Below are 13,493 nucleotides of genomic sequence, written 5' to 3'. Positions count from 1 at the left end.
CAACCTACATACAAACAGTGCAGTGATTCTACATTGTATAATTTCCTTAATCTAGTTCATGCAAGTGCAACTGCTGTGATTTCGCTTTAATCGTGCGACTCCACATGAAAGAGAGGCTGTTCTGACGATCACATGATCACAAGCCCCGCCCACACTTCGCTTTCCCCGTTACACACATCCTGCTCACTGATACAGCTTTAATCTTGCGCCAGCGTCACATGGAGTTTGTATTGGAGCAGATGAGGCCCGTATTAGGTAAGATATTTCTATTTCGCTGTTTTCCTTATGTATGCCCCCTGTCATTAATAACTACAGATTTTTATAGCGCTGGTATCCAGTTCGAAGAACTGCTCAAAAGCGCTTCATTTGAGTCTACACAAAAAAGAGACATTACACTGCTAGGAAAACACAAAGCCTCAATACTCCAAGAAAGATTTGGTGAAAAGATAGGTTTTGAGTTTTGATCGGAACAAAGTAGGACTGTCAATGTTCCTGATATCCAATGGCAGCCTATTCCATAGCTCAGGGGCAACTTTGGCGAAACTCTGACCTTAAAAAGTCGCCGTTCTAACACTAGGCACAGAGAGTAGGGACTGGCAGCTTGCTTGATCTGAGAGACCTCCCAGGCTCTCATTATTGAGGGGTCACGCAGATACTGAGTGAGTGAGTGAGTGAGTGAGTATGATTTTACGCCGCTTTTAGCAATATTCCAGCAATATCACGGCGGGGGACACCAGAAATGGGCTTCACACATTGTACCCATGTCGGCGCAGATACTGAGCGATAGATGGTCGCATTTTCAACTTCCAAGAGTGCAATTCAGTTGGAATGAACAAGTTTATACCCACATTGACTGTTACATGTCATGTATTGCACGTGCATGAGCTGAACCATTGGTTGTGTTCAGGCGTGAGCCTTTGGTAGCTTTTTCCATCATCTTAAACTCTGCACTTTTCATTGTTCTTAAGTCCTCGTCCTTTTTCCAGTTTCAGGAAAGCATCCAATATATGCTACAAAGGCAGGAACAGCATGTTTTTCAACTGTTAACCACATTGTCAACATACGCAGACCTATTGACGCTTGTTGGCATATGTTCATATTTGACACCCCACGTTCCCAGTCGACCCTTCAATAAAGACGGGGGCACGGGTGGCCCAGTCGTCCAAAGCGCCGCGATTCACTATGCAAAGTTGCGTCCCTTGGGCACGCCAGAAACCTATGATTGTGGGTTCGAATCCCGATTATGTTTCTAAGTTTGTCAGCACCATACCCGTGCTCGTGGGTTTCATCGAAGGGGTAAACATCTGAGACCTGCATCACTTCGGGCTTTCCTCCCACATTAAGCTGACACGCCGCGATATAACTGGAATACTGTTAAAAGTGTCAGCTTAATGTGGGAGGAAAGCCCGAAGTGGTGCAGGTCTCAGACGTTTACCACTTCGGTGAAACCCACGAGCACGGGTATGGTGCTGACAAACCTAGAAACATAATCGGGGCAAACCGGGATACGAACCCACAGTCATAGGTTCCTGGCGTGCCCAAGGGACGCAACTCTGCACAGCGAATCGCGGCGCCTTAGACGACTGGGCCACCCGTGCCCCCTTATGTCATTGTAAGGCATTCACGGTAATGGAGTTTTGTTCAAAAAGCATGTCTTCACGCTACATTGGCTTTGGCTATTGCAACAAAAGCACATAATTTGACGCACATTTTGAGTAATATAGTTCAAGTTACAAGAACTACGCATGATAGCTTGTGGGCATCATGCCGTAAGTAGAAATGTAAATAAAACATTTCCCTAACCTCTCCAGATAACACATGATTAATGACTTGTAATTTCCTCACGGAAGTAAGTTGTGGGTCATTCTATAACAATGCAACGTTCAGAGATACCGTTTCCTGGTTCAGCTTTCATCTCTCTTTCAAACTTGGCATTCGATCAGCCGGGAGAGGTTTCTTGGAAAACTGCCAATGACTGCGAATTATATTGTTCAAAATCTTCCTGTATGTCATTTACAACGGGGAGATGTCAATAATCGTGTTTATTAATGCTTTGTGATGATTGTGATTTATTAGACACTGCGGCGAAATGTAACTTCTAGGGTAAATTAATAGCTGATGGCTTACATAGACGTGATATATACTTCAATATTATGTCGACCAGTGATTTTTTATTACAATTCACAGCAACTGTTACTCAGTATGAAACAGACTGTTTTTAAGCCGAACAAACACTGGAGTGAGTGAGTGAGTGAGTGAGTGAGTGCGGTTTTACGCCGCTTTTAGCAATATTCCAGCAATATAACGGCGAGGGACACCAGAAATGGGCTTCACACATTGTACCCATGTCGGGATTCGAACCCGGGTCTTCGGCGTGACGAGCGAACGCTTTAACCACTAGGCTACCTGACCGCCCCGAATTAGTAGTTAGTACACACCACAAAATAATAATTATCAGCAGAAGATATTTTCTTTATTGTGTTTATTGTGTTTTACCGCATTGCTTGTGATTGTAAACCTGAAATAAAATCTTGCCGTGACATTGAAGAATTCTTGATTCTGATCTGTTAAAAAGAGGTTTCCTTTTGCTTCGGAAACCCTTTTTATTTTTATTAAGCCTTTTCACACAAAAAGGTGCGTATGAATACACCAATAGCCTACATATTGATTAATTATAAAATGGCTGCCGATCGATCACTCACAGGAACTGTCAAGCGTGTTGATCATTCGTCACCACTCGCCCCTTTCCGTAACCTGCAAGAAGACTCGTCCCCCTATCGATGAATGTTATGTGCGAAAATACGACAAACCAATCAGAATGCGCGCATGATTTCAGGTTCTTCGTCAAAGAATCCCTCAGAAATAATTTTTGATTTTACATATGTCTTGCATCTAAAAGTATACCCAAGACACAGTTACATGTGTTCAATCATACTGTATAATTTCGCATGTCCTGATGTGCTTTTAATTGCATCTGAAATATAAATAATATATGGGGAAATATATGTGAACCATTGCGCAACGAGCTGACAATTGTTTTAGGTATGCCCGTTTGCGCTAAGACGGAACCCGGTTGCAAAAATGGCCACGAGAGGGGCACGAGTCGCTATTCGGCTTGTCCAGGAATAACACGAGTTGGTCACGAATGGCGTGTTGATATTTCCTCTATTAGACGCTCGGTCTCTTATACAGGGCATGTCTCTGATACACGCCGAGTCAGCTGCTCTCGCATTCGTGACCAACTCGATAGGGGGGACGAGTCTTCTTGCAGGTTACGGAAAGAGTCGAGTGGTGACGAATGCGGCTCTCGCCAAATTAATAGACGGCCAGGGCCTTGTGTCTAATAGCGGAAATATGGTCGTTTGATATCGGATGATTTTAGCGACAATGTGATCGTCTAGGCCATTATTCTGACTGCTTCGATCATGAGATTACAAGACTTCACGAAGGCATAAACTGTGCACACAAATCATGTTTATGAAACTGTTAGGGACATGTTCGAAGGCGAACAGACTCGGAACAAACACTTTCCTCATTGAAACAACCGACAATGAATGTAACATATAACATTATAAAAATTGTGTGAAAATCTTTATTCATGACAACATGTTGTTTACAAACCTTCTTGTGGTCCATATTCATTGCCATCTCCGTCAACCACAGTAAAGATTTGACATAAGGTCAAATAAGGTTTCTACTCCTCAATGGGACTACAGCAAATTTCAAAACACAGTAGTTATATCTTTTAAATGATAAAATGCATAGTAATGTTGCAGGGGCAGATCATTATGAAAAATGAAAAGCTGCGGTTGTGTGTTGAGGTGACATTTGTTACATATTTAGCAATCAATCCCTCAATCAATCACAATCATAAAGTATAACATAATATACCGTACATACTATAGCATTCAAAAGTGCGGCTGCACATAAGTAATATCCTAGTTGCGTTATCAATTCAATGTTTTCAAATAATTAAGCATTCAACAGCTCTTACCTGTACAGGTGTGCATAGTTTGGCCGTAGAGCAGCAATAAAAAAATAAAAAAAATGACTAGCTTAGCCACTCCTTTTTGAGTACAGGAAGCTAAACACATCAAACCCCAGTTCCGCACCAAATGTCACCTACTTGGAAATAGCTGTGGTCACATTCAGCATAAATCATCATGTTGAAAGAGACAGTGCTAAATATAGAAAAATATGGTCAGTTTTAATAACTGGATGGATGTACATTTAAAAGACATAAAAACCTTACAAAATATTATCCATTCACATCCTGCAGATATCTCTCGATCTGCACTGTTCTGATTTAGAGTAGTAGAGCCCCTGCTATCACAGCTTGACCTTACTTAATCAGTGTTGATAAGGATAAACGCGGCAATGTTTGATTTCTTTTCGCTTGTGTTCTTTCACAGAATGATTGCTTGAAGAATGGATATCTCTGCAGCAAAAACAACCCACGAGTCTCTAACTTGGCCTCCCCTTAAACTACCAACAGAGGGAAGTAAGCAGGGACAATCCGTCTCAATAACAACCCACCAGTACATAGGTAAGATTACCCTCAAGACAAAAAGACCCCAAACCGCACAATTACTTTATATATACATAAAAGATACATGTTTTCCTTTTTTCCAATTTGTTTAATACGACATGTCCTTTAACGTTGTTTCCTGCTCCAGGTTGTTCAGTATCCCAGTATGACCTGTCTACCCCCTCTAACGTTGTTTCCTGCTCCAGGTTGTTCAGTATCCCAGTATGACCTGTCCACCTCCTCTAACGTTGTTTCTCTGCTCCAGGTTGTTCAGTAACCCAGTGTGACCTGTCCAACTCCTCTGATGTTGTTTTCCTGCTCCAGGTTGTTCAGTATCCCAGTATGACCTGTCCACCTCCTCTAACGTTGTTTCTCTGCTCCAGGTTGTTCAGTAACCCAGTGTGACCTGTCCAACTCCTCTGATGTTGTTTTCCTGATCCAGGTTGTTCAGTATCCCAGTATGACCTGTCCACCTCCTCTAACGTTGTTTCTCTGCTCCAGGTTGTTCAGTATCCCAGTATGACTTGTCCAACTGCTCTAACGCTGTTTTCCAGGTACAGGTTGTTCAGTATCCCTGTATGACCTGTCCAACTCCTCTAACGTTGTTTCCTGCTCCAGGTTGTTCAGTATCCCAGTATGACTTGTCCAACTCATCTAACGTTGTTTTCCTGCTCCAGGTTGTTCAGTATCCCAGTAAGACCTGTCCAACTCCTCTAACGTTGTTTCCTGCTCCAGGTTGTTCAGTATCCCAGTATGACTTGTCCAACTCATCTAACGTTGTTTTCCTGATCCAGCTTGTTCAGTATCCCAGTATGACCTGTCCACCTCCTCTAACGTTGTTTCTCTGCTCCAGGTTGTTCAGTATCCCAGTATGACTTGTCCAACTGCTCTAACACTGTTTTCCAGGTCCAGGTTGTTCAGTATCCCTGTATGACCTGTCCAACTCCTCTAACGTTGTTTCCTGCTCCAGGTTGTTCAGTATCCCAGTATGACATGTCCAACTCCTCTAACGTTGTTTCCCTGTTTCAGATTGTTCAGTATCCCAGTATGACCTGTCCAACTCCTCGCACGTTGTTTCCCTGATCCAGGTTGTTCAGTATCCCAGTATGACTTGTCCAACTCCCCTAAGGTTGTTTCCCTGCTCGAGGTTGTTCAGTAACCCAGTGTGACCTGTCCAACTCCTCTGACGTTGTTTTCCTCCTCCAGTTTGTTCAGTATCCCAGTATGACCTGTCCACCTCCTCTAACGTTGTTTCTCTGCTCCAGGTTGTTCAGTAACCCAGTGTGACCTGTCCAACTCCTCTGATGTTGTTTTCCTGATCCAGGTTGTTCAGTATCCCAGTATGACCTGTCCAACTCCTCTAACGTTGTTTCTCTGCTCCAGGTTGTTCAGTAACCCAGTGTGACCTGTCAAACTCCACTGATGTTGTTTTCCTGCTCCAGGTTGTTCAGTATCCCAGTATGACCTGTCCACCTCCTCTAACGTTGTTTCTCTGCTCCAGGTTGTTCAATAACCCAGTGTGACCTGTCCAACTCCTCTGATGTTGTTTTCCTGATCCAGGTTGTTCAGTATCCCAGTATGACCCGTCCACCTTCTCTAACGTTGTTTCTCTGCTCCAGGTTGTTCAGTATCCCAGTATGAACTGTCCAACTCCTCTAACGTTGTTTTCCTCCTCCAGGTTGTTCAATACCCCAGTATGACCTGTCCAACTCCTCTAACGTTGTTTCCCTGCTCCAGGTTGTTCAGTATCCCAGTATGACCTGTCCAACTCATCTAACGTTGTTTCCCTGCTTCATGTTGTTCAGTATCACAGTATGACCTGTCCAACTCCTCTAACGTTGTTTCCTGCTTCAGGTTGTTCAGTATCCCAGTATGACTTGTCCAACTCCTCTAACATTGTTTTCCTGCTCCAGGCTGTGCAGTATCCCAGTATGACCTGTCCAACTCCTCTCACGTTGTTTTCCTGCTCCAGGTTGGTCGATACCCTAGTATGACCCGTCCAACTCCCCTAACGTTGTTTTTCTTCTCCAGGCTGCGCAGTATCCCAGTATGACGTGTCCAACTACCCTAACATTGTTTTCCTGCTCCAGGCTGTTAAGTATCCCAGTATGACCTGTCCAACTCCTCTAACGTTGTTCCCTGTTTGAGGTTGTTCAGTATCCCTGTATGACCTGTTCAACTCCTCTAACGTTGTTTTCTGCTCCAGGTAGTTGAATACCCCAGTATGACCTGTCCAACTCCTCTGACATTGTGTTCCTGCTCTACGTTGTTTAGATCCCAGTATGAACTGTCCAAGTCCTGTGACGTTGTTTTCCTCCTCCAGGTTGTTCAGTATCTCAGTATGACCTGTCCACCTTCTCTAACGTTTTTTTACTGCTCCAGGTTGTTCAGTATCCCTATATGACCTGTCCAACTCCTCTAACGTTGTTTCCCTTCTCCAGGTTGTTCAGTATCCCAGTATGACCTGTCCAGCTTCTCTAACGTTGTTTCCCTGCTTCAGGTTGTTCAGTATCCCAGTATGACCTGTCCAACTTCTCTAACGTTGCTTTCCTGCTTCAGGGTGTTCAGTATCCCAGTATGACCTGTCCAACTCCTCTAACGTTGCTTTCCTGCTTCAGGTTGTTCAGTATCCCAGTATGACCTATCCAACTCCCCTAACGTTGTTTCCCTGCTTCATGTTGTTCAGTATCCCAGTATGACCTGTCCAACTCCTCTGACATTGTGTTCCTGCTCTACGTTGTTTAGATCCCAGTATGAACTGTCCAAGTCCTGTGACGTTGTTTTCCTCCTCCAGGTTGTTCAGTATCTCAGTATGACCTGTCCACCTTCTCTAACGTTTTTTTACTGCTCCAGGTTGTTCAGTATCCCTATATGACCTGTCCAACTCCTCTAACGTTGTTTCCCTTCTCCAGGTTGTTCCATACCCTAGTATGACCTGTCCAGCTTCTCTAACGTTGTTTCCCTGCTTCAGGTTGTTCAGTATCCCAGTATGACCTGTCCAACTCCCCTAACGTTGTTTCCCTGCTTCAGGTTGTTCAGTATCCCAGTATGACCTGTCCACCTCCTCTAACGTTGTTTCCCTGCTTCAGGTTGTTCAGTATCCCAGTATGACCTGTCCAACTCCTCTAACGTTGCTTTCATGTTTGAGGTTGTTCAGTATCCCAGTATGACCTGTCCAACTCCTCTGACATTGTGTTCCTGCTCTACGTTGTTCAGATCCCAGTATGAACTGTCCAAGTCCTGTGACGTTGTTTTCCTCCTCCAGGTTGTTCAGTATCCCAGTATGACCTGTCCAACTCATCTAACGTTGTTTCCCTGCTCCAGGTTGTTCAGTATCCCAGTATGACCTGTCCAACTCCTCTAACGTTGCTTTCCTGCTTCAGGTTGTTCAGTATCCCAGTATGACCTGTCCAACTCCTCTAACGTTGTTTCCCTACTCCAGGTTGTTCAGTATCCCAGTATGACCTGTCCAACTTCTCTAACGTTGTTTCCCTGCTTCAGGTTGTTCAGTATCCCAGTATGACCTGTCCAACTCCTCTAACGTTGCTTTCCTGCTTCAGGTTGTTCAGTATCCCAGTATGACCTGTCCAACTCCTCTAACGTTGCTTTCCTGCTTCAGGTTGTTCAGTATCCCAGTATGACCTGTCCAACTCCCCTAACGTTGTTTCCCTGCTTCAGGTTGTTCAGTATCCCAGTATGACCTGTCCACCTCCTCTAACGTTGTTTCCCTGCTTCAGGTTGTTCAGTATCCCAGTATGACCTGTCCAACTCCTCTAACGTTGCTTTCATGTTTGAGGTTGTTCAGTATCCCAGTATGACCTGTCCAACTCCTCTGACATTGTGTTCCTGCTCTACGTTGTTCAGATCCCAGTATGAACTGTCCAAGTCCTGTGACGTTGTTTTCCTCCTCCAGGTTGTTCAGTATCCCAGTATGACCTGTCCAACTCATCTAACGTTGTTTCCCTGCTCCAGGTTGTTCAGTATCCCAGTATGACCTGTACAACTCCTCTAACGTTGTTCTCCTGCTCCAGGTTGTTCAGTACCCCAGTATGACATTTCCAACTCCCCTAACGTTGTTTCCCTGCTCCAGGCTGCGCAATATCCCAGTATGACCTGTCCAACTACCCTAACATTGTTTTCCTGCTCCAGGCTGTTCAGTATCCCAGTATGACCTGTCCAACTCCTCTAACATCGCTGTTGGACACAATGGACAAAATGGTTGTCTATCACAAGGTAGATTACTTTCACAAACATTCAGCTCTTTGAAATTTAATGTCTACAACATAGTGTCGTCAATTTGCTGATATCTAAGACCTACATATATTTATGTTTGCATATATAAACCTTTACCAATGAATTATTAAAGAGTTAAAAGAATCAGTACATTGTGCTTTTTGTTGCCAGAAAGCCTTTGCATGAGGATCAAGGAACTGAGGGATGGTTTTATTGCGACTCATGCTCTAAGCAAAGCCCAAGAACTTCTGAAAAGGCACCACCACGTGGCAATCTGTGGAGCTCCTGGAGATGGGAAAACCACCACAGCCCTCATGCTCTGTGAAAAATATCGCAAGAAGAAATATGAAATATTATTTGTGGAAAATATTGAGAAGCTGGCTGTTGAAACAATTATCAAAAGACAAAATCACATGATAGTTGTATTTGATGACATTTTTGGATCTGTAACATTTTCAGCCAATATGGACAAACTACATAACGTTTTCAATACCTTGAATGACGCCTTATTGAGCTCAACAAGGGACAATGAAACTGTTGCCAAGAAGACGACTGATGAAAAGATACCAAGAGGACAAAAAATACTTCTGATATTCACCTCAAGAAGCTACAACTGGAACGAGGGCAGTGCAAGACTGCATCAGTTCAAAGTAAACATCTTCAAACCTGAAGCCATTGTTGATCTGACAAGATCATTTCTGACCACAGAAGAAAAAAAGGCTATGATTCAATCATTCAGCTCCAGGAGTCGGATGTGCGAAGCCTCAAGCAAGGACATGCAAACCATTACTGAGTTACAAGACAGCATATTTGGATATCCTTTGATCTGCAAATTGTACTACACTAACCCAGTCTTCCAGATGCACAGTCGTATTGACTTCTTCCAGAACCCTGTGACATACCTGAGAGGTGACCTTGACACCATTGTTCGTGAAGGCAGCAGCAGATCGGCAGCTCTTGTTCTCCTTGTTCTGTGTGGTGGGAAGTTGGACCTTGTCGCCTTCAAACTGGGGATAGACATGAAATATACAGATTTACTTCAGGTTGTAAAGGAAGAAATATCACTTTGTACTCGTACCGGCATTGCGAAGGAGATCTGCAACTTTACTGGCACTTACTGTACAGTAGAGAATCATGTAGCCTCCTTCTTTCATCCATCCATCCACGATGCTGCAGCATGCGCCCTGGGAAATCTAAATGATGTGTTGTTACTGAAGCATTGTTCGCTGCAGTTCTTATATGAAAGAGTTAGACTGAGCAGGGACAGCCGGCAACAGACAACCCACACCGATGATGTCACAAACATGATCTACATCACTTCCAGTCTCCACCCGTTAGTGATCAGCAGGTTGGTGGAGGGTGTCCGAGAAGGATGCTTCAGATGGACAGTAGGCCACCCTGTATTCAGAAGTGCTCAAATAGCATCCTCCTTCTTGACACAGATCATGGCTGACTTACCAGGTGTTGTTCACAGAAAAGATAGGAACTCAGGCGAATGTTTTCTATACTGGGTTTCATTGTCAACTAACCATTCACTGTTTGAACGCTCGGTATCACTGATGAGTAAGGATGGGAATATTTCACATTCTGCACTCACTGACTTCTATGACAGTATCACAGGCAGTATACAAAATGGTTACCTAAAACATCTTCAACATATTACTGCTGTACTCAAACAACATGGGAAATATGATGTTAACTGGAGGACAAAGAGAGGAAGGACCATGCTTATGGCTGCTGCTGAGACAGGACAGTTGGATGTGTTCAACTATCTACTCAAAGAGGGAGCTGACGTCTCTCTGAGAGACTGGCATGGCCACAATTGTCTTCATATTTCATGTAAATATGGAAGCCATGATATCGTCAGAGTTGTTATTGAGCAGTTCCAACAAATGATTGAAGTGCCTGATAAAATGCAAAACACCCCAGCAATGATGAGTGCGAAGTCAGGGCAATGTGAGATCCTGAAGTGTCTTGTGTCCCATAAGGCAGATCTCACTGTCACCAATTATTGTAACTGTAACTGTCTTCATATTGCATGTGCAAATGGTCATGTATCAGTTGTGAAATATTTGATCTCATTTCCACAAACCGACATGAATATGAAAGGAGGTTTCTTGACCACAACACCTGTGATGATGGCAGCTGAAGGAGGACACTATGCTGTTTACGATCTTCTTGTATCAGAAGGAGCCGATCTGTCTCATACTGATGACTACAACAGGGACTGCCTGATGCTGGCCTGTGGTGGAGGTAATCTCCCTATTGTCAAACATCTCTTATCTTTGAATACCTCCGACATCAACAGAAAAGGACACAATGGACAAACGTCGGTTATGTTGGCAGCTGCAGGGGGACAGAGTAGTGTTTATAACCTTCTTGTGTCAAAGGGTGCTGATCTGTCGCTCATCGACAATGACAACAGAGATTGTTTGATGTTGGCTTGTGAAGGAGGGGACATATCAATTGTGAAACATCTCCTCTCTTTGAAAACAGTTGATGTAAACAGAAGAGGGGGATGGCAAGAAACAACACCAGTTTTGATGGCAGCTGAATGGGGTCACTCTGAAGTCTTTAATCTTCTTGTATCGAGAGGAGCTGACTTATCACGTGTTGACAGATACAACAGAAACTGTCTGATGTTGGCATGTAAGGGAGGCAATCTTTCTATTGCGAAACACCTCTTATCTCTGAACACATTTGACATCAACAAGAGAGGAGGATGTTCAGACCAAACACCAGTGATGGTTTCAATTGAAGAAGAACACTATGATGTTTATCATCTTCTTGCTTCAGAGGGAGCTGATGTGTCACTCGCTGACAAATTCAGCACAGATTGTCTCATGGCTGCAAGTATGCAAGGAAACATATCCACAGTGAAACATCTCTTATCCTTGAACATCTTTGACATCAACAGAAGAGGCGGGTGGAGGCAACATACTGCTGTTATGATGGCAGCAGGAGGAGGACACTTGGATGTTTATAAGCTTTTTGTGTCACAGGGAGCTGATCTGTCTCTTTCTGACGTTCACAACAGAGACTGTCTGATGTTGGCATGCATGGGCTGTAGCCTAGCTATTGTGCAAGACATTTTATCTTTGGGAACATTTGACATCAACAGAAGAGGAGGCTGCTCAGACCAAACCCCAGTCATGGTGGCAGCTGAAGAAGGACGCTATGACATTTACAATCTTCTTGTATCAGCGGGGGCTGACCTCTCAATCACTGATGGATCCAACAGGGACTGTGTGATCTGGGCGTGTAAGGGAGGTAACCCATCCATAGTGAAACACCTCTTATCCCTGAACACATTTGGCAGAGGAGAAGATGGTTGTGATGAATATATCAGTTGTGCCAAGGGACACAAGGACATCATTGACCTCCTGAAATTATATTCAGTGAAGGTCTGTACTGCTCAGTATCAGATAGAGGACGAGTGACAGGACGTTATCAAGTAAAAATGTTATGCCAAGAACTGAGGCAGAGACTCTCTCTCATTTACTCACATAGTTATAAACACAGAATGCTTTTCTCCATTCAACCAGGACAAAATTGTGTTTTAGTGTTAGTGTGAACAAAGGTCCAATACACTGGTTACGGGGTGATAAGGTTTTATTCCCAGTGTCTGATACACTCTCTGAAACAATACATCATTCAATAAATACAGTCATAACTTGAAGCTTCAAGGGTCAGGGGTGGTCGGGTAGCCTAGTGGTTAAAGCGTTCGCTCGTCACGCAAAAGACCCTGGTTCGAATCCCGACGTGGATACAATGTGTGAAGCCCATTTCTGGTGTCCCCCGCCGTGATATTGCTGGAATATTGCTCAAAGCGGCGTAAAACCAAACTCACTTACACAAAACAGTCCATTACAAAAATTGGGTGAAATGAAAATGACAGATTATATGACAATTAACAACAAGGGTCGATAACTCCTTGATTAACGCATACATTCAAATCAAAATAGATATGGTACAGACATAGACGTTTTCATGCAATACGCATGTCAGATTAAATAGATATGATACCCAGTATCACATAAACATATACCAGAATACAAAATAACATTATTCCGACCCGGTGTATGACACTAGGGTGCACACGACGTTAGCTCCGCCAAACCAGAACAACCAAGCGTAACTAAAATCTGTGTAAACAATTTTCTGGAGTAACTACAAATCAAATAGCTACTATCATTACAAACGCATGGAACGCATCAAAACAGCTTAGGCTAAAACCACATTCGTACTTACATTCACATATACAATATTCTTCCTATCATTTATGAAATCAGTCAAACAAACGTTCAAACGAAAGAACAGTTTCATCAACAAACACAGAAAAAAAACTCCTCCTCCTCCTCTCTCCTCAACCTCCTCCTCACTCTGCCCGCCAACCCTGATGTTCATGATAGCCTTACTTGCTTCAGTGGAGGAGACCGCCTCCGTGGTCTTGTGGTAGAGCGTCCGCCAGGAGAGCGGAAGGTCCGGGGTTCGATCCCCGGCCGCGTCATACCAAAAGACGTTAAAAGATGGTACTTGTTGTTACCCTGTCTGGCGCTCGGCATTAAGGGGCTTAAGCAAGGACTGGTCGGCTCGGAGTCAGTATACTGTGTCTGAGTGTGGTATTCATGTTAAACTGCGGCATGGTATCTCAGTGAGCACTATAAATCGGCATCAGTCCGGACTAGTACAAGCAGCCACACAAACACACAAACGTACATTCACGTCGCTA

The 13,493-nt window shown here is 43.8% G+C and overlaps 1 protein-coding gene across 1 annotated transcript; it reads left to right on the top strand.

Moving 5' to 3' along the window:
• The first annotated feature begins 201 nt into the window (after positions 1-201).
• Positions 202-13,164, top strand: LOC139467129 (uncharacterized). The gene is made up of 4 exons (XM_071248846.1): positions 202-255; positions 4,413-4,546; positions 8,678-8,761; positions 8,933-13,164. The coding sequence occupies exons 2-4, from the start codon at positions 4,429-4,431 to the stop codon at positions 12,199-12,201; spliced, it is 3,471 nt and encodes a 1,156-aa protein (XP_071104947.1). The 5' UTR covers positions 202-255; positions 4,413-4,428; the 3' UTR covers positions 12,202-13,164.
• The last annotated feature ends 329 nt before the right edge of the window (positions 13,165-13,493 follow it).

This window comes from Haliotis cracherodii, unplaced genomic scaffold (genome assembly GCF_022045235.1).
Source record: "Haliotis cracherodii isolate W230 unplaced genomic scaffold, xgHalCrac1.p SCAF_19, whole genome shotgun sequence".
Lineage (NCBI taxonomy): Eukaryota > Metazoa > Mollusca > Gastropoda > Lepetellida > Haliotidae > Haliotis > Haliotis cracherodii.
Note: the sequence above shows the minus strand (reverse complement) of the source record. Positions and strands in the feature narration are given on the sequence as shown.

Excerpts from the sequence above, each read along its gene's own strand:
- LOC139467129 (XM_071248846.1), top strand. The coding sequence starts at position 4,429 with ATGGATATCTCTGCAGCAAAAACAACCCACGAGTCTCTAACTTGGCCT. Across the intron at positions 4,547-8,677 it reads AACAACCCACCAGTACATAG|GCTGTTCAGTATCCCAGTAT; the intron begins GTAAGATTACCC and ends TTCCTGCTCCAG. Across the intron at positions 8,762-8,932 it reads AAATGGTTGTCTATCACAAG|AAAGCCTTTGCATGAGGATC; the intron begins GTAGATTACTTT and ends TTTTGTTGCCAG.